Here is a 21232-nt window from a genome sequence, read left to right on the forward strand (position 1 = left end):
ATGGTTGCCTTGCTTGAGCATTGTGCGTTACCCATTCAAGCACAATTTTGCCTTATTATGGCCGGTATTTTTTTCCTAGTGTTGTACTTTTTTATATTTTCCAATACTCTTAGATATTCCAATTTACTTTTGTGTTTTTATAACAATTGTACAATCCGGTTGTATGACTCTCTGTCATTGAAGTTTTGTAATCTTCTTATAGTTGTTAATTAAATCCACCTTAAATCAACGTTTTCATCATGACTGCTTTCATTTTGACTATTTTAACCAAAGTGTGCTGTTTTAGCTGTGCTTTAAGGGACAACATGCTGTGTTGCAGTCCAGTGGTTTGGATTTTCTTGTAGAGATATACTAGTGCAAAATGCTTACCTGCTAAGTGGATATGTCTGAGAACACTGACATTTCAGTTTACAAGTTTGCATCACTCTAAACCAGGAGTAAACTTAGGAAATTTAATTCAATTGAATAATAAGTGCAACTTTAAGTCTTACCTCACAGGACACCCTCCAACGTTCCAGTCACATGGCTGAGTGGACACAGACACATAAGATTCCACATTGTCTACCACCGCCGTAGGAGACAGCCTTGTGTGGACATATGCACACCAGTTTCTACACAAATGGAAAAAAATAAATATAAATGTGTATCACCTTATTTATTTTAAAAGTAGCCTTAATCAGAAAATCAATAAATACTGTAAATCAATAGATGAATGTGTATGGTCAAAAATTATAGTAGTAAAGGATTAAATGTAATTTTCATTTATACAACTAGCATTTGCATAGGAGATATTAAGAACTGTACATCCCTTAGATGTTTTTTTTCATTTTTAATTAATGTAGGTATAATTCACCTTTTTGTGAAATAACTTATATTTCACTATACAGTGGAAAGATAAAGACAGAAAAATGTATCTAATCATATACACTGCTCAAAAAAATTATTGGAGCACTTAATCATCACAGTCTAATACCGAATCAATTAAGCTTCAATGATATCAGTCAGTCCAGTTATGAAACATAAGCAATTGTAAATCAACTTCACCTGCTTTGGTGCAAATGAAAGTGACAACAGGTGCACTGGAGAGGCAACAGCAAAACAACCCACAAAAAGGGAATGGTTTTGCAGGTGGTGGACACAGATAATTGCTCACTCCTTATCCTTCCTGTCTGATTCTTCTCTAATTTTGCATTTTGCTAGTGTTCTTGTCACTGGTAGCATGAGACAGTACCTGCAACTGATTCAGGTTGCACAGGACATCCAGCTCCTCCAGGATGGCACATCTATATGTGTAGTCACAAAAAGGTTTTCTGTGTCTCCTAGCACAGTCTCAAGAGCATGGAGGAGAACAGGAGACTGATTACACGAGGAAAGTTGGACAGGGCCATAGAAGAGCATCAACCCAGCAGCAGGACTGGTATCTGCTCCTTTGTCAGAAGGAACAGGAGGAGCCCTACAAAATGACCTCTAGCTGGATAATGGTGTGCATGTTTCTGACTAAACTGTCAGAAACAGACTCCATGAGAATGGCATGAGTGCCTGATATCCTCTAGTAGGACCTGCTCTCACAGCCCATCACCATGCAGCTCGATTGGCATTTTCCAGAGAATACCACAAATGGCAGCTCCACCATTGGCACCCTGTTCTCTTCACAGATGAAAGCAAGTTCACAATGAGCACATGTGACAGGTGTGAAAGAGTCTGGAGACACTGTGGTGAATGTTATGCAGCCTGCAATATCATTCAGCATGACCGGTTTGGTGGTGGGGCAGTGATGGTCTTGGGAGGCATATCCTTGGAGGGTCGACCTGACTTCCACATGCTACACAACAGTACTCTGAGAGCTGTTAAGTACCAGAATGAAATCCTTGGATCATTGTAAGAACTTATGCTGGTGCAGTGGACCCTGGCTCCTCCTGGTGCAGGACAATGCCTGTGTGTAGGCAGTTCCTGGATGACAAAGGCATTAATGCCATGACTGGCCTACACGTTCCCTACCTGATTCCAACTGAGAACCTCTGGAACATTATGTATCAATGCATGCAACAAGGCCAAGTAGTACCACAGACTGTCCAGGAGCTCACTGATGCCTTGATCCAGGTCAGGGAGGAGATCCCCGAGGACACCATTCATCTTCTGATCAGGAGAATGCCCAGACATTGTTGAAATTGCATACAGGCATGTGGTACATAAAGATTGGACCAGTCTGTAATATTAATTTTTGACTTTGATTTTCAGTGTGATGTTGAATCCAGCCCTCAATGGGTTGGTGATTTTGGTTTCCATTGACTATTGTTACATCATTTGGTTCTCAATGAATTACACAGTATTGCTCAGTAAAGATTTTCCACTTGGATATTTTGTTCATCGAGATCAGGTGTGTGATTTAAGTGTTCCCTTAATTTTTTTGTGATGTATACTTTCTTCATACAGAATGTTAGGTATAAAGTGTGTTTAATAACACATTAAATTTCCTTGTGGTGTGGTTTTACAGAAGGTGTATTTTGAGTTCATCCTAATTCAATTATAGGGTTGTATGGAGATGAAGCCTATGCTGGGGTGATTGGGCACAAAACAGGAAAATACCCAGGTGGGGACACAAGCCCCCTAAGGGTTTGTGCACGACACACCCACACTCACACCAAGTCAGCTCTCAAATAAAAGAGGGCTAATTTCAGAATCTTAAACCACACCATGTAGACTGGAAGCAGACTCAGAATTTGTATTTCATTTCACTGTAATTATTAGCAGAGGAAACTGTAAGTGAATTGTTTTAATCTAACACAAGCCAGGCAAGGTGGCTATTATTATTACATACATGTGAAGACAGACAGTTCTTTTATAACGCCAAATCTTAACAGAGGATCACATCCTGCTACCCAGCAACATAGGAAACAAGTTCATGTTTTGAAATTGATCCTGAACACTTATGGACAGTATTCAAATGTTTAACAATTTAATGATCATAAGCAAGGGCATAGCCATGAATTAATTTCAGGAGGGATGGGAAAGTACAGGAATCATGTACACTATATTTCTGTCTCTATAATCAATCAGTTGGAACTCTAATAAAATATGTAACAGGAGCAGTCTGGCCTGATGTGCCAGAAGCATAAAGGCATAAGGACAATCATGTTTCTTTTTGGCGTTTGTTTTATTAGTCCATTTTTTAAGCAAGCATAAAAGTGAAAGACAGCTGAATTCAGAGATGTCTGTTGGCTGAAATTATGTAATGTTTTTTCTTGAAAGAGGCCAGTGCAATGACTTACTGGGCAGGACTGACACAATAGCTTGATTTCTGGCCAGCATGTGCATTGCATAGAGGTAGCTGGACTCTGTATTTGTGTGAGTACGTATGTGTGAGCTCTGCAAATTACAGTATACAGGGCTAATTGCTACCCTGCAGCTATTACCGGCAGGATAGGACCTGGTTCATTGAGAAAGTTACTAGAATAAAGACTTCATAAAAAATAACTGATGGATGGGTGAGTTATTTTAGATGGATTCCACAATGTTATTTAAATATTAAATAAATTAAGTTTTTGTCGTAATAACTAAGAAAAAAATAAGGCTCTGATCCCTTTGACCCTGAACTAGATTAAGTAAGTTTGAGAATGTTAACTCATTAAAATTTCATATTGTAAGTTCAAAGCACAGAATTGCACCATCAGGAATTTTTGATGTTTGTGCACTGGAGTTGAAGCCAGGGATTTGCCATTATTCCTGGGCTTGAAGTAGGCCAGTATGCTCAGTACAGAGTACCGGCACTTCAAAATTTATAGCAGTTGCGTAATGGCAGTGTTCGGTGTGTACCAGCAGTGTTTTTAAGTGTACTGGCTCGCATCACACATATTCAAACCCTCCAACCCCGATCTTCAAATGAAGATCAGTGTATCACACTGCTTGTGACTTTAAAGGGGACAACCCCCTCCAACCCCACTCTTTGACTGAGTAATAGTGGATCATGTGGCTCAAAGCTCTTGCTTATATAGGGTACATAAGTATACCCACTTCAAGCACTGCATTATTCCGAAAAAGAAAAGCATTTGAAATATGTATAGAAATATCCCAAAATAAAGAATTCCATTTTTGCATTATTCATCTTGCCATTACACAACTAAACCACTTGTATACAGAATAAAAATAACAATTTTGACTATTTCTAGTGTGACTGGTCGCAAGCAGGGAGAAGTGTTGGAGTACCCCATTTAATCGAACCGAAAAAGAAAAAGAAAACGAGTGCTTAAATGTGCAACTTAAAGACACTGACATAGGTTCAGACAATCTGGATTTTTCCCTTGCTCTGCTTTCTTTTGTAAGCATCTCTGGCTCTTAGTTGACTCAGGTCTTAGTCGGCATAAAGATGCCACCTTTCTGTGCCATTGATTTATGTGATGGATAAGCCAGAAGGGGTGAGGCTTGCTCCAGATATCAGAACAAGGCAAGAGTGTCATCACTGGCCATCTTCTCTGGGCTGTGGAAAAACTATAGGATACTGTTAGCGACAGTAATATTGCTTACCTCAGTCATGCTTGTTTGGGGACCTCCAGACACGCATGCATGAAATAGTTATAACTTGGTCAATGTCTGTAAAGATTTTTCTTTTACTGTTAAAGTTTTCCTCACATATCCCTAATTATTCTTGTCTTTGGTTGATTGGCAACCCTTATGGTGGAGCTATGAAGTGCACCCAACAGAAGACTGACACCCCATGCAAGTTTCATTTCTGCCTCCAGATAATATTGTCTGCATACTTTGTGCTCACTTAACTAGGGCAAAAAATAAATGATCTGTATAGCTTCCTATAATCTCTGGCTGCAAGTCTTTCTGTATGTACATTATATAACTGTCTTGCCATTAAAGAATATTTTATTTTTATTTTATTCCCAGTTATCCCATATTTTATGTACTACTTATCACAGTTCGGTCAGATGCATGTGCTGTGTTTCATTATAGTGAAAAAACCTAATTAATACAGCACAGCTCACAACTGGATTAAGACTATAAAAGGCTGTGAGTTGGTGTGGCTAAATAATCACAGTCAGCCATAGCTCTAAAACAGAGAAGGTTACATAAAACAAAAAAGAAACAACAGTTTGAGAAAATGATAAAAAAAAATTTTACTTTTAAAGAAGTATATAATATCTGCAAATAGCACACAGATTTGAGGCTGTTACAGTTATTATAAGATAAATCATGTCATATTCTCAAACCCACTTAATCCAATTTCAGTGAGAAGGGACTGGAGCCTGTTCTGACAGCACTGAACAGCAATGCTCACACCTATACTCACAGTCTGGCCAGCTTGGAGCTACCAGTTAGGCTAAAGTGTACGTCTTTATGGGAGAGAACATCAAAACTACATACAAACATTGATTTGATGCCACACAGTTTATAAGATAAATCTTTGTCTGATTTGTTCCCTCAGGTTAATTCTCTAGTGGCATTACGTCAACAGAAGTATTAAAACAGAAACATTAATACAAGGCAAATTCAATGGACTGACAGATGGTTAAGGTATAGCATAGTATAGCAGGTTTGTGTCAGTGTGCTACAGGTTATTTCCATCCCTGATTCCAGTTGATCATTTCATGCTGATTGGCCCTGCCATGTCTAGGCAGCTTCTGTCACTTTTCATGGCAGTGTTGTAATGGCACTGCATCATTCACTGCAACATGCTTATTTCCTAACTGTATTATGCCTTTGCGGCTTTTAAGTACGATGCCTCATGGGTTGTATTATCAGTCATGCTTCATTTATGAGGCAGTCCCAGGGCTACAAATACAAGTGCAATATCAGAATACACTGACATTCAAAAAAGGACAGATATTATAGGTGTTTTGGTTGTAGCAGTTTTGTACCAGGCTAGCATATCTCAAAGCTATAATATCAAAATAATAATGAACCAATGTGTCCCATGATCATCATTTGTACTGTGTATTGTTATCTTAGAAGAATGAATATATTTTATAATTTCAGTATGCATTTTGCATGTAATGTCACATTCCAAGCTCCACTTTGTTATTGCTATATATCATGAATTTCTAAGCAACAGAAAGTGATAGGTGAGATAGGTAAATGGCAGAAAGTCAGGTTATTGTGGAGCTCTAGCCACTTCCTAGCACAATGCAGCCTGCATGTGTCAGACTAAAATAATGGTTGGGAGGGCCTGTGTGGTAAAGGTTAATGCAAATGAAAATGCAAAGACTTTAAAATATTTCTGAATCTACATTGTAGATCCCTTAATATCTGTACATGTAAGTATGAAAGCATGTTTAGTCATGAATCTTATTAAACAATATTTATTTGGGTAAACACTAGTCATGATAATTAGATTGTTAGGAGGCAATACAGAGGAAGGTGACCATGGAAAAGGAAATGGCAGGAACAAAATGAAATGACAGTTTGGAAACCAGGAAGACAAACAACAGCTGAATCAAACCAAAACTAGAAATGTTAATCAGAAGTCATTGTCAAAAAATTCTAAGGAAGAGGTACTCAAGTCTTTTACTACTAGTACTAATGAGAAACGAATTAAGTTTTAGAAAGAAAAAACCACATCCTCTGCAATACATCATGTGAACCCCATGGCCTGAACCAGCAAAATGAGTGGACCTGTGTGGAATGTCTGCCTGAGCAAAAAATTAATCTGAGGTCATTAAAAAGTAATCATCTGTTATTAAAGTAGTGCAAAATAAATGATCACTTGTACTAGAAACAAGCTCTGAAAAATTACAATGGATTTATACTGTACAATAAAACAAAGGAAAAAGAAAAAATGTGTCCAAAATATTTGGTGTGTCTGCCGTTGCTCAGAGTTTCTAAAATTCTGCAGCTTCAGCATCATAGAAAGGTTCAGGAATTGAATATGACACATATACAGTCCAGGGGCCTCATGCATAATGCCGTGCGTAGAATTCGCACTATAACATGACGTAAGCACCAAAACGTGAAATGTGTTTACGCACAGTAAAATCCAGATGCAGGAATCTGTGCGTTCGCCAACTTCCGTGTTCTTCCGCTACATAAATCCCGCTCAGCGTGGAAATAAACACACGTGCACACGCTTGCTGTCCCGCCCCAACTCCTCCCAGAATTCCTCCTCTTAAAATATTCAAATCAATATAAATAGCCCTTAAGCCCAGCGTTCTGTTAAAAGGCAATGGCAAAAGTATGAGGAAAAACAGAAGAATTTCAGCGAATACCAAATGGAGACAAAGAAAAACGTACTATTTGTTGGTTTAAACAGTTATATAAGCAACAAAAGGAAGTTGATCGAGTGACATAGCATGTCGGAGAAACTCGAAAGCTCAAGTTCACAAGGACGCACAGTGCCCGAAATAAAAAAAAAATTGTCACATATCAAAGTCGGCGTGAAAAGGCGACTCGTAGCCCACTGTCTGAGTGTCATATGAAAGCTTATTAGGGTACAGTGAAAAAAAAAGGCACACAGTGTGAAAAAAGCACGAAATGTCAACTTTAATCTCGAAATTTCCACTTTAATCACGTAGTTTATTTTGTCATTTAAGTAGAACATCATAAACTTCATCTTAACATCGTTTAATTTACTAGTTTCTCAAATCCCATCGTAACTAAAGTAGCATGTTAAATGCTTTGTTTTGTATTTGATCTTATATGTGCTCTATGTGCCTGAATTACTATGTGCTCTTCCTCCGACAGGACACAGAATCCATTACGTTCATAATATTACAGCTCTCTGAGTAATTAAAATACTGAGAAGTATACGTGATATCATTTTCATGATGATAGGAGTTAAAGCATGCTATTAAACATGGGTACACTGTGGCGCAGTGATTGTTCATGTCTTACAGCAACATGCTTGCTGCGCCATGCGCAACCTTCAATGAAATGTTTTATTACAGAAGTACTGTCTTTTTCAAACGTACTAACCCCCAATTCCTGTCCTTACTTTTCTTTCTCCAAATACCCAATCGCCACACAATCAGCTCTGTAATAGACGTTAAGCCATCTGTAAGCTTAGAACGCCGATTCTTCAAAACTTTTAAGGAACATCGAAATATCTTCGTAATGTTTAATTATTCTATCCACCTATCCTTCCAGTGTCGCGCCAGCCACAGCATGAAAACAGCGCAAGGCAGGAACAAACCGTGAACGAAGCTCAAGCTCGCTAGCGCTGCAACACCGTGTAATTAAAGTTAAAGTTTTATCTGTATAATATAATCAACATATTTTGCTGCATTTTATCTTATAAATGATATCGTCATCTTATGTAAATATGCGCTTTATAAAGTGGCTCAGGTTGTGCAATATTATAACTATCATAAGTACAATTACCTCACAGTAACTTGCAAGTACAAACAGTTCTACACGGAGCACTTGATGGACTGTTTGAGTGCGTGTATAGTTCTTGGGATGAAACTGTGAACCACAAGGTCCGAACAGGAAAGGCTGTGAAGCGTTGGTCGGATGAGAGCAGTTCAAATAGCGAATGGCTGAGGCAGTGTGTGCTTGATGCTGTACACCGATAATTCTCTTTCCAATCGCTGTAGATCTGTGATTCACACTCAGATACAGTGATATAAATACTCCGAGTGGTGCAGTGCGAGTAATATGGAAAAAGATGATCCGCTGTGGCAACCCAAAATGGGAGCAGCTGACAGAAGAAGAGAGGTGCAGTGAGAGTAACAATACTAAAGCAGTTATGGTATTTAGAATAGTTTGACCATTCTGTGGACCATTATATTGTTACAGGTTAATTACAATCAGATGCATTCAATTTATGAATGACATGCGGTTAATTTCAGTGTATTTGATAAAGCCACCGTCGTGGATGTGGATCTAAGAAAGGGTAACCACACAGGAACAGTAGCACTGCTTTGACGCTGGGTGCCGCCAGTCTGCAAAACTGAGCGGAGAACTTGCATACAACAGGGTATGAGGTACAGTAATCCCTCCCCCATCGCGGGGGTTGCGTTCCAGAACCCCCAGCGAAAGGTGAAAATCCGCGAAGTAGAAACCATATGTTTATATGGTTATTTTTATATTGTCATGCTTGGGTCACAGATTTGCACAGAAACACAGGAAGTTGTAGAGAGACAGGAACTTTATTCAAACACTTCAAACAAACATTTGTCTCTTTTTCAAAAGTTTAAACTGTGCTCCATGACAAGACAGAGATGACAGTTCCGTCTCACAATTAAAAGAATGCAAACATATCTTCCTCTTCAAAGGAGTGCGCATCAGGAGCAGATAATGTCAGAGAGAGAGTGAGAAAAGCAAACAAATCAATAGGGCTGTTTGGCTTTTAAGTATGCGAAGCACCGCGGCACAAAGCTGTTGAAGGCGGCAGCTCACACCCCCTCCGTCAGGAGCAGAGAGAGAGAGACAGAGAAAAACAAACAATCAAAAATCAATACGTGCCCTTCGTGCTTTTAAGTATGCGAAGCACTGTGCAGCATGTCGCTTCACGAAGCAGCTACACAGAAGGGAGCAACGTGAAGATAATCTTTCAGCATTTTTAAACGAGCGTCCGTATCGTCTAGGTGTGCGAACAGCCCCCCTGCTCAATCCCTCTAAGTCAGGATCAGAGAATGTCAGCGCAAGAGAGAGACGGAGAAAAGTAAGTTGGGTAGCTTCTCAGCCATCTGCCAAAAGCGTCCCTTGTATCAAATCAACTGGGCAAACCAACTGAGGAAGCATGTACCAGAAATTAAAAGACCCATTGTCCGCAGAAATCCGCGAACCAGCAAAAAATCCGCGATATATATTTAAATATGCTTACATATAAAATCCGTGATAGAGTGAAGCCGCGAAAGGCAAAGCGCGATATAGCGAGGGATTACTGTACCGTGGAAAAGTGCATGGCTTTACGCCAAGTGTAGGTTTTATACATCGTGATTTGAATGTGGAAACGTTCTTACGCAACATTTCTGTGCGTACGCACCGTTTATACATGAGGCCCCAGGTATCTTTGTTTGAAAAGTTTAGTGAAGTTCAAAGCAAAAACAGTTCACACAGACTGAAGAGAAATCTGATAATATACACGACAAAAGGGAAAACCTCTTCTCTAAGATATTTCTGCCTATGGCTTACATATTTTAGTTATGTTTCTTTATGTTTCTACACATTATCAACTTGCATTAATGTATACAAACATGACATTCAGTCAGATAACTGTATGCCTTTGTATCTTTATCTCTGCAAGCAAATGATGTAATCTGAGTAATAGTCCATTTTCTAGCTAACTCCCTAACTCTTTCTGCTGTTGCATTACAGATACAGCTGAGATTGTTCCACTGAAAGTGTCATGCATATGTGCTTGAACTTGAGAAAAACCTAACGGCTCTGCTAAAGCAAACAAGTCCACTCCAGGATAATTATCTCTTTGTTTTTACTGGAAATTCTGGTCACAGAAGACCTCTGACCATGCCCCCACTCCTGTCAAGGACTCTGCCCCTTCCAAGGCTCTACCTATATATTCACCCAATGGCCATTGATTGACATTCACTTAGGGACCCGATTCAGAAGCAAGAAGAAGCTCTGTGAGTCTGCACTTAATAGAGAGCAAGTGAAATGGCAATAGCTGAAATTTCTTTTCATAGTTTGTTTTATTTTATTCATTCTATTAAAGCAGGTTGTTGGATTGATTCCTTAACCCTTCACCCATTGTCTGATGTATTTAATACAAGTTATCTTATAGTTGTTAAAAGTAACATACTCATAAGCAAGGAGAGTGTGTTGAGCAGATGGAAAAAGTACTTTGAGAGACTGATGAATGAAGAGAATGAAAGAGAGAGAAGACTGGATGATGTGGAGTTAGTGAATCAGGAAGTGCAATGTATTAGCAAGGAGGAAGTAAGTACAGCTATGAAGGGGATGAAAAATGGAAAGGCCAGATGACATACCTATGGAAACATGGAGGTGTTTAGGAGAGATGGCAGTGGAATTTTTAACCAGATTATTTAATGGAATCTTAGAAAGTGAGAGGATGCCTGAGGAGTGAAGAAGAAGTATACTAGTGCCAATATTTAAGAATAAGGGGGATGTGCAGGACTGTAGTAACTACAGGGGTATAAAATTGATGAGCCCCAGCATGAAGTTATGGGAAATAGTAGTGGAAGCTAGGTTAAAAGGTGAGGTGATGATTAGTGAACAGCAGTATGGTTTCATGCCAAGAAAGAGCACCACATATGCAATGTTTGCTCTGAGGGTGTTGATGGAGAAGGCCAGAAGGAGTTGCATTGCGTCTTTGTGGACCTGGAGAAAGCATATGACAGGGTGCCTTGAGAGTAGCTGTGGTATTATATGAAGAAGTTGGGAGTGGCAGAGAAGTATGTAAGAGTTGTACAGTATATGTACGAGGGAAGTGTGACAGTGGTGAGATCTACGGTAGGAGTGATGGATGCATTAAAGTTGGAGGTGGGATTACATCAGGTATCGGCTCAGAGCCCTTTCTTATTTGCAGTGGTGATGGACAGTTTGACAGATGAGATTAGACACGAGTCCCCATGGACTATAATGTTTGCTGATGACATTGTAATCTGTAGCAATAACAGAGAGCAGGTTGAGGAGACCCTGGAGAGGTGGAGATATGCTTTGGAGAGGAGAGGAATGAAGGTCAGTAGGAACAAGATGGAATACATGTGTGTGAATGAGAGGAAGGTCAGTGGAATGGTGAGGATGCAAGGAGTAGAGTTGGTGAAGGTTGATGAGTTTAAATACTTGGGATCAACAGTACAGAGTAATAGGGATTGTCGAAGAGAGGTGAAAAAGAGAGTGCAGGCAGGGTGGAATGGGTGGAGAAGAGTGTCAGGTGTAATTTATGGCAGACTGGTATCAGCAAGAGTGAAAGGGAAGATCTACAGGACAGTAGTGAGACCAGCTATGTTATATGGGTTGGAGACGGTGGCACTGACCAGAAAGCAGGAGACAGAGCTGGAGGTGGCAGAGTTAAAAATGCAGTGATTTGCACTGGGTGTAACGAGGATGGACAGAATTAGAAATGAGTACATTAGAGGGTCAGCTCAAGTTGGACGGTTGGGAGACAAAGTCAGAGAGACAAGATTCTGTTGGTTTGGACAGTGCAGAGGAGAGATGCTGAGTATATTGGGAGAAGGATGTTAAGGATAGAGCTGCCAGGTAAGAGGAAAAGATGAAGGCCTAAAAGGAGGTTTATGGATATGGTGAGAGAGGACATGTAGGTGATGGGTGTAACAGAACAAGATGCAGAAGACAGAAAGATATGGAAGAAGATGATCTGCTGTGGCAACCCCTAACGGGAACAGCCGAAAGAAGAAGAAGAAGAAGCTTATAGATGTTAAAAGAATTTTCCATTACCTATGTAACTATAATATTCTATAATATTTAATGTTATAATATTAATATTAATATTCTGTACTTATGTGAATTTTAACATTAATTTCTTTTAGGATTGGCTCTTACAGTTTGATTCAAACAACATCAGTAACTAGTCCTTAGGTAGCAAGATCAGCATCAACTATAGATTTTAAATATGCAAATACCACACACAAGAAGCTGCTAATGAACATAGAAATTGTTATACTTCAACAAATTACAGTATGTAAGAAGAATAGCTGATAAATTCTGCATAGTTCAGGAGCACATGTATTATTAAAAAAACTGTAAATAGTCAAACATTTGCATAATTGCCACTGTACTGGGTGTAATATGATACATAAAGTCAAGCAAGATAATATAAATTAAAAAAAAAAAATCGTACCACAACATATGACTCATCATCATAGGCCATCAGGTCAATGTGCTATGTTTATTTTAAAGTTCTGAAAGTGGCCTAATGGTCTATTTCTTGATTCTCACATTTTTCTATGTTGATTTGTCCATTATCTGGGAGTATTTTTTAGTATGTAAAACACCTCATCTGAAAAGGAGCGCAACCTGACTTTTTTTTTTTATTGGAATCTGTTCAAGGAAAAGGCATAATTATTGTAGGAGTTAATCTGGAAAAAGGCATGTGCTTCTCTGAAGACAGGTGAACTTTGGCGCAAAAGACAGACTTGTATAGAGACAAGTTGATTTCAGGTCCCTTCTATTTGCAGATTATAAGGACTGGGAGTGAAAGAGTCACTTAGATAGAAAGCTGGAAAGCCTGTTGACAATTTCTTTGATTGTCTGAAGTCAGGGTGACTGGTAGTTGATGATGCTTCTGTACTTTTCTTTGATGGGGATGATAAATTTTCTTCTGTGCTTCTTGGTCAAGGAAAATAAAAAACTTAGCACAGGTAACAAAACAATCCAAAAAGATTGAAAAAGAAAATCGGGAAGTAGAAGTAAAAAAACACCACCATGTAATTGAAAAATCAGTGAAACAGACTAGTCAAATATGAGACCTAATTCAATGAAAGCCTGTAACTTAAAAATAACCAGCTATTAGTTATTAGTTCTGAGACATTTTTTAAACAACTGACTTAATGATGCTGAGACAATGTGGCTCACTTTTGAAGACTGCAATAAACTGTATTTCTTAGCAAGGAAGACACATACTTCATCCTCAAGAACATGATTTAATCTATTGTGGGATCTTGACTGCTCAAAATTACCAACTCCCAAATTGTTCATGAACAACACTAGCAAGGGGGTGGGCATAAAACAATAAAACTAACTGGGTAATTTTAATTGCATTTTTAAAAATTATTCAACTATGGGCTTACAGGATTTCCTCAACAATGACAACAAAATCTAATAAGCATACATGCAGACTCAAAATAAGCCCTTCCCAAACCAAAAACTACGAAGGAACCCAATAATACCCAAAAAAAGGGTGTATAGTATTTATTATTATTATAAAACAAATAACACAAGGAAGAGAATAACACAAGGAGTAGTATGAGAAAATAATAATATCCTACTGCCTTCCCGTGGGCCTTCACCACTGGCCACTATTCCTTATACCAGTCAATTGTTTGCCACTCCTCTTCTTCCCAACTCTAAACTCAAAGGTTTTTTTCTCCAGAATGAGTATAAAACCCTGGCTAACACTTGTTTCCAGGAGCACCCCATAGATAACTTCTGGGTTAATGTTAGCCTCTGGAACCCCTGGAGCTTTACTCTTAATGCTTCTTATTGGTGCCCCAGGTGTCCATGATGTCCTGAACCTAGGCTCCTAATCATGGTCCAGGCAAACCCTAGGTTACTTTTCCGTTATAATGAGTAGCAGAAAGCTACATTTGTATAACTAGGCTACCTGCTACCAACTAATGGCCAGGGGGTTCCTGCTACATTACTAATGGTTCCTACTGTTATTCTATTAAATAGTTATTTCTCCAGGAAAAGGGTGCAGTGCCCAATGCATTACGTGCAATACTGTGTGTTTTGCACAAGGGCATCTTTCTATACATAGTTGCCTGCACCTCAATCCCTGTTGTCTCAATTAAATCTCCCTTCAGTGTATATGGAGTATTTTGATAAATATAAATATATTACATCAATATTCTTAAAATCATAACTTGTAAAATTATAGTTGTACATCTCCAGAGCAAAATAAAAAGAAACACCCAATGAATGGCTACAACTTATATGAAGAAAATAAGAAAGTTAAGGTACTGAGACTATCAAAGTGTCAGGCAGTGTGGCATAGTCCAAAGTCCTATTGGTTTGGAGGCGGTGGTTTCGAATCCCAATTGACATTGAGTGAACATGATCAATTCACTTCACCTTCCTGTGCTCTCCAATTGGAGAAGCAAAAGAAATGTAGGCAATTGTATGTCAAATGTTGCCTTGAGTAAAGTGGCCTTGAATAAATAAGTAAATGAAAAACCTGACTATAAAATTCCTTTTCTCAAAGACTGCAAATAACATAATATACAATAGACTTGCTTTTAATTTCACTGAAATGTCAATATCACGGTTGTGTTTCCCAATTTCAGATAAAAATGAAGATTTTAAATTCCTTTTTGATGATCTTAATCTCATCATCATCAGTGAAAGAAAAATAAAAGAGATGTAAAAGCATCTTGAGTCCATTGCTGAAAAGTACCTATCATTGGCTATTATCAGAGTGAGTTTTAGATAACCAACACACTGGATACTAATTTAAATTCATAAAAGAATACACAATTTTAAAAAATGTAAGGCGGACAGCAAATATCATATAGCTGTATTGTGTAAACATTTAAAAGCAAGATAAAAAGGAGTAAACTTTACATTACAACTTCAGCTACACTGACACTGAGGAAAATAAAATGAGCCAAAGATGTAATGTAAAATTTGTTAAAACTATTAAAAGTAAACATTTTAGCCAATGCAGACATACTGTTGTGGTGCAGAGATTGTTATCATCAGCATGATTTGTGGATTTCATTGACAAAATCTTATTTTGCAATGCAAATCATTGTGTGCATAATATCAAACACACTGGCAATGTATACACATTATGTTTACAGTATACAGTATACATAAGATTTAATATGGTTATTTTAACAAGTATGAAGTAACATTCTTATTCATGGAGTCAGCAGATTTGGGCACAAGGTAGAAAAAAGCTCAGGCACCACCCCTTTTCAGTGCCTACTCATACAGAGTTGCCCATTAACTAAAGATGCTAAGAACTAAAGTCTTTGGGAATGTGGAATAACACTCATAAAGAAACAGGAAAAAACTGACAACAACCAGGTTTCAGATTCAATCCCAGGATCCTAGAACCATGAAGCAGCAGCGCAAACCACTGCAGTACTCTTAACAAGTACGCTCTGAGATATTAGCAATGAAAAACAACAACAGATACAGACATGTCAGTGGTGTTGCAGACAGAGCAGGTGAAATCACTGTTAAAACTTGAGTGAACTTGAATAGGACTGATCATTACCACTTCAAAAAGAATTAGAACAAAGACTGTAATCTCCTTAAAAATTTGAAAAACACTCTAAAATATTAACCTGGTACGACAATACAATAATGTGCCAGTCTACGTCAGAAATCTCAAGCTAATGGGCAAACAGAATTTACAGAATTTTCGTCACCTACTTATGAATGGAAAGATTGTATAGAGATCTGCTATAATTTTGAAAAAAACATGTGAAAGTGAAATCTGAATGTATATTTATGACATGTATCCAAAGGCTCTCTAACCAATCTCTCTCTCTCATTCTTCCTAGGGCACGAAGCGGAAGAAGAAGCAGACAATGGCCGACAGTGAGATGAATCGCATTGCAGTCATAGTAGAAGAACTCCAGGCACTCAACGAACAGATTTAGAAACTCCTGTCCAGACGAAGATACCTTAGAGATCTGAAGGCTCGGCTGCTGGATAAACCGTCCTCGCCATCTGTAATCGGCGTAACATCAACCTCGCGTTGTGTCGCTCAAGTGAACTTCACCCTTGTGCCTCGTAGGAGCGACGACGACACCGATGATGACCTCGGCGTATTTCAGATATGCAGGTGGGGGTTCAAGGCCAGAACACCTTCATCGGCACAGGCAAGCATCTTAACTCAGAACCAGTTCAACCCTCTCAGCGTCCTCAGTTCGCCTTCAGCCCCTGGTGATGTAATAGTGGTAGGTGATTCTATTGTTAGAAACCTCAATATCGCATGCCCTAATAGAAAATCGTTTGTTTCTTGTTTTCCAGGTGTTCGTGTCCGAGATGTGATGAGACGTGCGCCGGCAATCTACGAGAAGCACAAGAACAGGGCAGTTGGAGCAATTGTTTTGCATGCCGGCGTAAACGATATAAGGCACCGACAATCGGAAATCCTCAAGGCTGACTTTGCAGCATTAATTAAAGACACGAAGGAGAGGACCCCAACGGCAAAGATCTTCATTTCGGGTCCACTACCTCTCGTCAGACGATCAAACGAGTACTACAGTCGTCTGCTAGGATTAAACAACTGGCTGCAGGGCTTCTGCAAGAATCAAGACATCGGGTTCATCAACAACTGAGACCTCTTTTGGGAAAGACTGTGTTTCTTCATGTGAGATGGCCTGCATCCAAACAGTTTCGGCGCCCGGGTCCTCACCGAAAACATATCTAAGGTAATTTGTTTTTCTTGACTATCTATCTCTGCTCTTAACCCCTTCTGAAATGCTACTGCTATGCTAGGACATGATAATTGTTTAATAAAATTTTCCATAAAAGTGTACAACATAAATACTGTAATAACCAGTCTCAATGCACATAGAAAATATAGGCAATACGGTATAAACACCAATAATTTAATTAAAATTACTACTTTAGATGAACAATGTATTAAAACTATAAAAACAGATTATAGATTAAAGAAAAAATACACAAAGAGCAGCGCTAATAAAAATAACTTAGTTCCTGTTCCAAATATCAATAACACACATAGTATTCATCTCTGTCCCTCCGAAACATTAAATATGGCACTATTAAATGTTAGAGCTTTAACTAACAAGACGTTTTTTATCAACGATCTTATTAGTGATAAAAAAAATAGATTGTATTGCACTAAGTGAAATGTGGCTTAGCTCAGATGGCGCAGCTGTTTCAATCGAATCTGCGCCTCCGGATTACAGTTTTACTCGTGCAGATCGCCAAGGAAAAAGAGGCGGCGGCTTGGCAAACATTTACTCAAAACGGTTAAAATGTAAAGATGTCAGTTTTGGTAAATTCAAGTCCTTTGAGTATCTCGCCGTTGTTATTCATGGAGATTCTCACGTTCTAGTATTATCCATGTATAGACCTCCAAAATTCAATGCGTCTTTTTTGAGGAATTCTCTGACTTAATGTCAATTTTAATTACGAACTATGACACACTCTTAATAGTTGTCGACTTTAATTTTCATATAGATAATCAGTGTGACCAAAAAGTAAAAGAATTTATGAATCTCCTGGACTCTTTTGATTTGAGACAGCTCGTTAATAAGCCTACAGGTCATAAGCAGGTCATACGTTAGACTTAATGATTACTAAAGGACTAAAAGTTGATATAAAGCAGGTCATTGATACGGGTCTATCAGACCATTTTCTTCTACTTTTTAATATAGAAATAATGATAGAAAACACTCATGAGAAGCATATTGTTAAAAAACGCTTCTTTGACTCATCAGCAGCTTTAAAATCTATCTATCTAAAACTTACAAACATTCTAAGCAATCAGTCCGTTTATAGTGCCAACTATTATAGCGAGGATAATGTAAATAGTAAAGTGGAAAGATTTAATACTAAGGTGAGAGCTGCTGTTGACATAGTTGCACCTGAAAAGACAGTTAAAAAATCTTCTAGCATTGTTATACCATGGAAGACCCAAAGAGTGTCTGATTTAAAGAGAACATGCCGTAGAGCTGAGCGTAAATGGAGGAAGACTAAACTAACTATCCACTATGAAATATTAAAAGTTAAAATAACAGAATACAATAACACAGTCCGTCTTGAGAGGCGCTGCTATTTCTCTAAGATTATAAATAACAATGCTAGTAATCCCAGAGTCTTATTCTCAATGACTGATTGTCTGTTAAACCCAGGTAACTCAAAGGAATGCCTCCTAAGTACTTCCAGTAAAACCTGTGAGGCTATTGCTGTATTTTTCAATCAAAAAATTAATGATATTAGAAATAACATAGTATATGTCCCCAACGCTAAGGATCCTCCTAAACCCCAGTATTCCGTTATAAACAAATTAAACTCTTTCACTAGGATAGATTTACCTGATTTACATAAAAAAATTTCTCAAATGAAACCCTCCATCTGCGTCCTTGACCCAATACCAACAAATTTTTTCAAAGAAGTATCGGGCGTGCTAATTGATAATGTTCTTGACATAGTAAATTCGTCATTAGATACGGGGATCTTCCCCGACTGTCTTAAGACTGCTGTAGTTAAACCCCTACTGAAGAAAAATAATCTCGACCCCTCTGCTCTTGAAAATTTTATACCCATCTCTAACCTGCCTTTCTTAAGTAAAATTCTAGAGAAGGCGGTCATTATGCAGTTAAATGAGCACCTCAATAAAGATGTTATTCTTGATAAATTTCAGTCAGGTTTTAGAACAAATCACATCACAGAAACTGCGCTCGTTAAAGTAGTAAATGATTTGCGGGTAAATGCAGACAGAGGCCATTTAGCTGTTCTCATCCTCTTAGATCTGAGTGCCGCATTTGACACCATTGATCATAATATTCTTAGAAATCGCCTTAGTCAATGGGTGGGCCTCTCTGGCAGCATCTTAAATTGGTTTGAATCCTACCTGGCAGCAAGAAAATTCTTTGTTAGTTGTGGTAATTACAACTCAAAGATACATGATATCCTGTATGGTGTTCCACAAGGCTCTATCCTGGGTCCGCTGCTCTTCTCAATCTACATGCTTCCATTAGGTCAGATTATCTCAGGGCACAACGTGAGCTACCACAGCTATGCTGATGACACACAGCTGTATTTATCAATTGCACCTGATGACCCCGATTCTCTTGATTCACTAACACAATGTCTAACTTATATCTCAGAATGGATGAATAGTAACTTTCTCAAGTTAAATAAAGAGAAAACTGAAATATTAGTGATTGGCAATAATGGATACAATGAGGCTATTAGAAATAAACTGAATGCATTAGGATTAAAAGTCAAGACGGAGGTAAAAAGCTTAGGGGTAACTGTTGACTGTAATCTAAATTTTAAATCGCATATTAATCAGATCACTAGGACAGCATTTTTTCACTTAAGAAACATTGCAAAAGTTAGACCTCTTATATCATTGAAAGATGCTGAGAAATTAGTTCACGTGTTTGTTTTCAGTCGACTAGATTACTGTAACGCACTCCTCACAGGACTACCCAAAAAAGACATAAATCGTTTGCAACTAGTGCAGAATGCAGTTGCTAGAATCCTAACCAGGAAAAGAAAATCCGAGCACATTTCTCCAGTTTTGATGTCACTACACTGGTTACCTGTGTCATTCAGGATTGACTTTAAAATTCTGCTTATGGTTTATAAAGCCTTAAATAATCTCGCCCCATCTTATATATCGGAATGTGTGACACCTTATATTCCAAATCGTATCCTCAGATCCTCAAATGAGTGTCTCCTTAAAAATCCAAGAGCAAAAGTTAAAAGATGTGGTGAGGCGACCTAAAATCTGGAATAGCCTGCCAATAGGAATTCGCCTGGCTAATACAGTGGAGCACTTTAAAAAACTGCTGAAAACACATTACTTTAACATGGCCTTCTCATAACTTCACTGTAATTTAAATCCTAATACTCTGTATATCCAAGTCATTATAATAACTATTCGTGGTGGCTCTAAAATCTGTACTAATCCCTACTCTCTCTTCTGTTTCCTTTTCCGGTGTCCTTTTGGTGGTGGCGCCAGCCACCACCATCTACTCAAAGCACCATGATGTTCCAACAATGATGGATGGATTAAAAGCCAGAAGTCTGTATGACCATCAGCATCAAGTGACTCCGTGAGAACCCTAACTACAAAGAGGACTATTTCATTTATGTTAGGTAGAATGCCCAGAGGGGACTGGGCGGTCTCGTGGCCTGGAACCCCTACAGATTTTTGTTTTTTCTCCAGCTTTCAGGAGTTTTTTTTTTTGTTTTTTCTGTCCACCCTGGCCATCGGACCTTACTCTTTTTCTATGTTAACTAATGTCTTATTTTAATTTCTTATTTTGTCTTTTATTTTTTTTTTCTTCATTATGTAAAGCACTTTGAGCTACTTTTTGTATGAAAATGTGCTATATAAATAAATGTTGTTGTAGTTGTTGTAAACTGCATAACAGATAAAGCAGAAGACAAAATGAAAGAGTAATTATATAATACAAGAAACAACTCAACTGGCACAATCATTCTCACAAGGAGAAAACTTTAAATGTGTAATTTAATCCTACAGGTAATTTTATACCTGATTTAAAAGACACATAATATTGTAGCATATAAATGTAATTAGGACAGGAATAGTATCTAAATTGATCAATAACAAATTGAATTTGCACAACCATATTGTCCAAAAACTGCAAACTGAGACAAAAGTAGCTCTGCAGAAAAAAAAAACCACACACACAAATGAAGGTCCGCTACGAATTCTTTAAGAATGAAGAATGTCTATGAAAAAAGAATAAAGTGTGTTCATCAAAGAGAAGCTTATCAATCCATGAAATTATACTTAAGTTGTTTGGGTAAATTTAAAATTCCACTGAGGTGCTCATTAGTTTAGAGAAAGTAATGCTACTTCTGTGTCCTGGTTTGTTGGAGCTCTGACTGAAATGGAAGGAAAATTCAGAGGAAAACCCAAGCTTCCCTCTCCCAGAATGGATTA

General features: G+C 38.2%; 1 protein-coding gene across 2 annotated transcripts in view; it reads right to left on the reverse strand.

The window, feature by feature from the left end:
- Positions 1 to 21232, reverse strand: part of LOC114652016 (multimerin-1-like) — a 627482-nt gene that overhangs the window by 600262 nt on the left and 5988 nt on the right. For both annotated transcript variants that reach the window (XR_007934941.1, XM_028802164.2), the window contains exon 2: positions 492 to 611. Coding sequence is in view for 1 of the 2 variants with exons in the window: in XM_028802164.2 (XP_028657997.2) it covers positions 492 to 611 (120 nt within the window). In the remaining variant the exon portion in view is untranslated. The remainder of the gene's footprint in view (positions 1 to 491; positions 612 to 21232) is intronic.

Source organism: Erpetoichthys calabaricus, chromosome 5, assembly GCF_900747795.2.
Source record: "Erpetoichthys calabaricus chromosome 5, fErpCal1.3, whole genome shotgun sequence".
NCBI classification, from domain to species: Eukaryota; Metazoa; Chordata; class Cladistia; order Polypteriformes; family Polypteridae; genus Erpetoichthys; species Erpetoichthys calabaricus.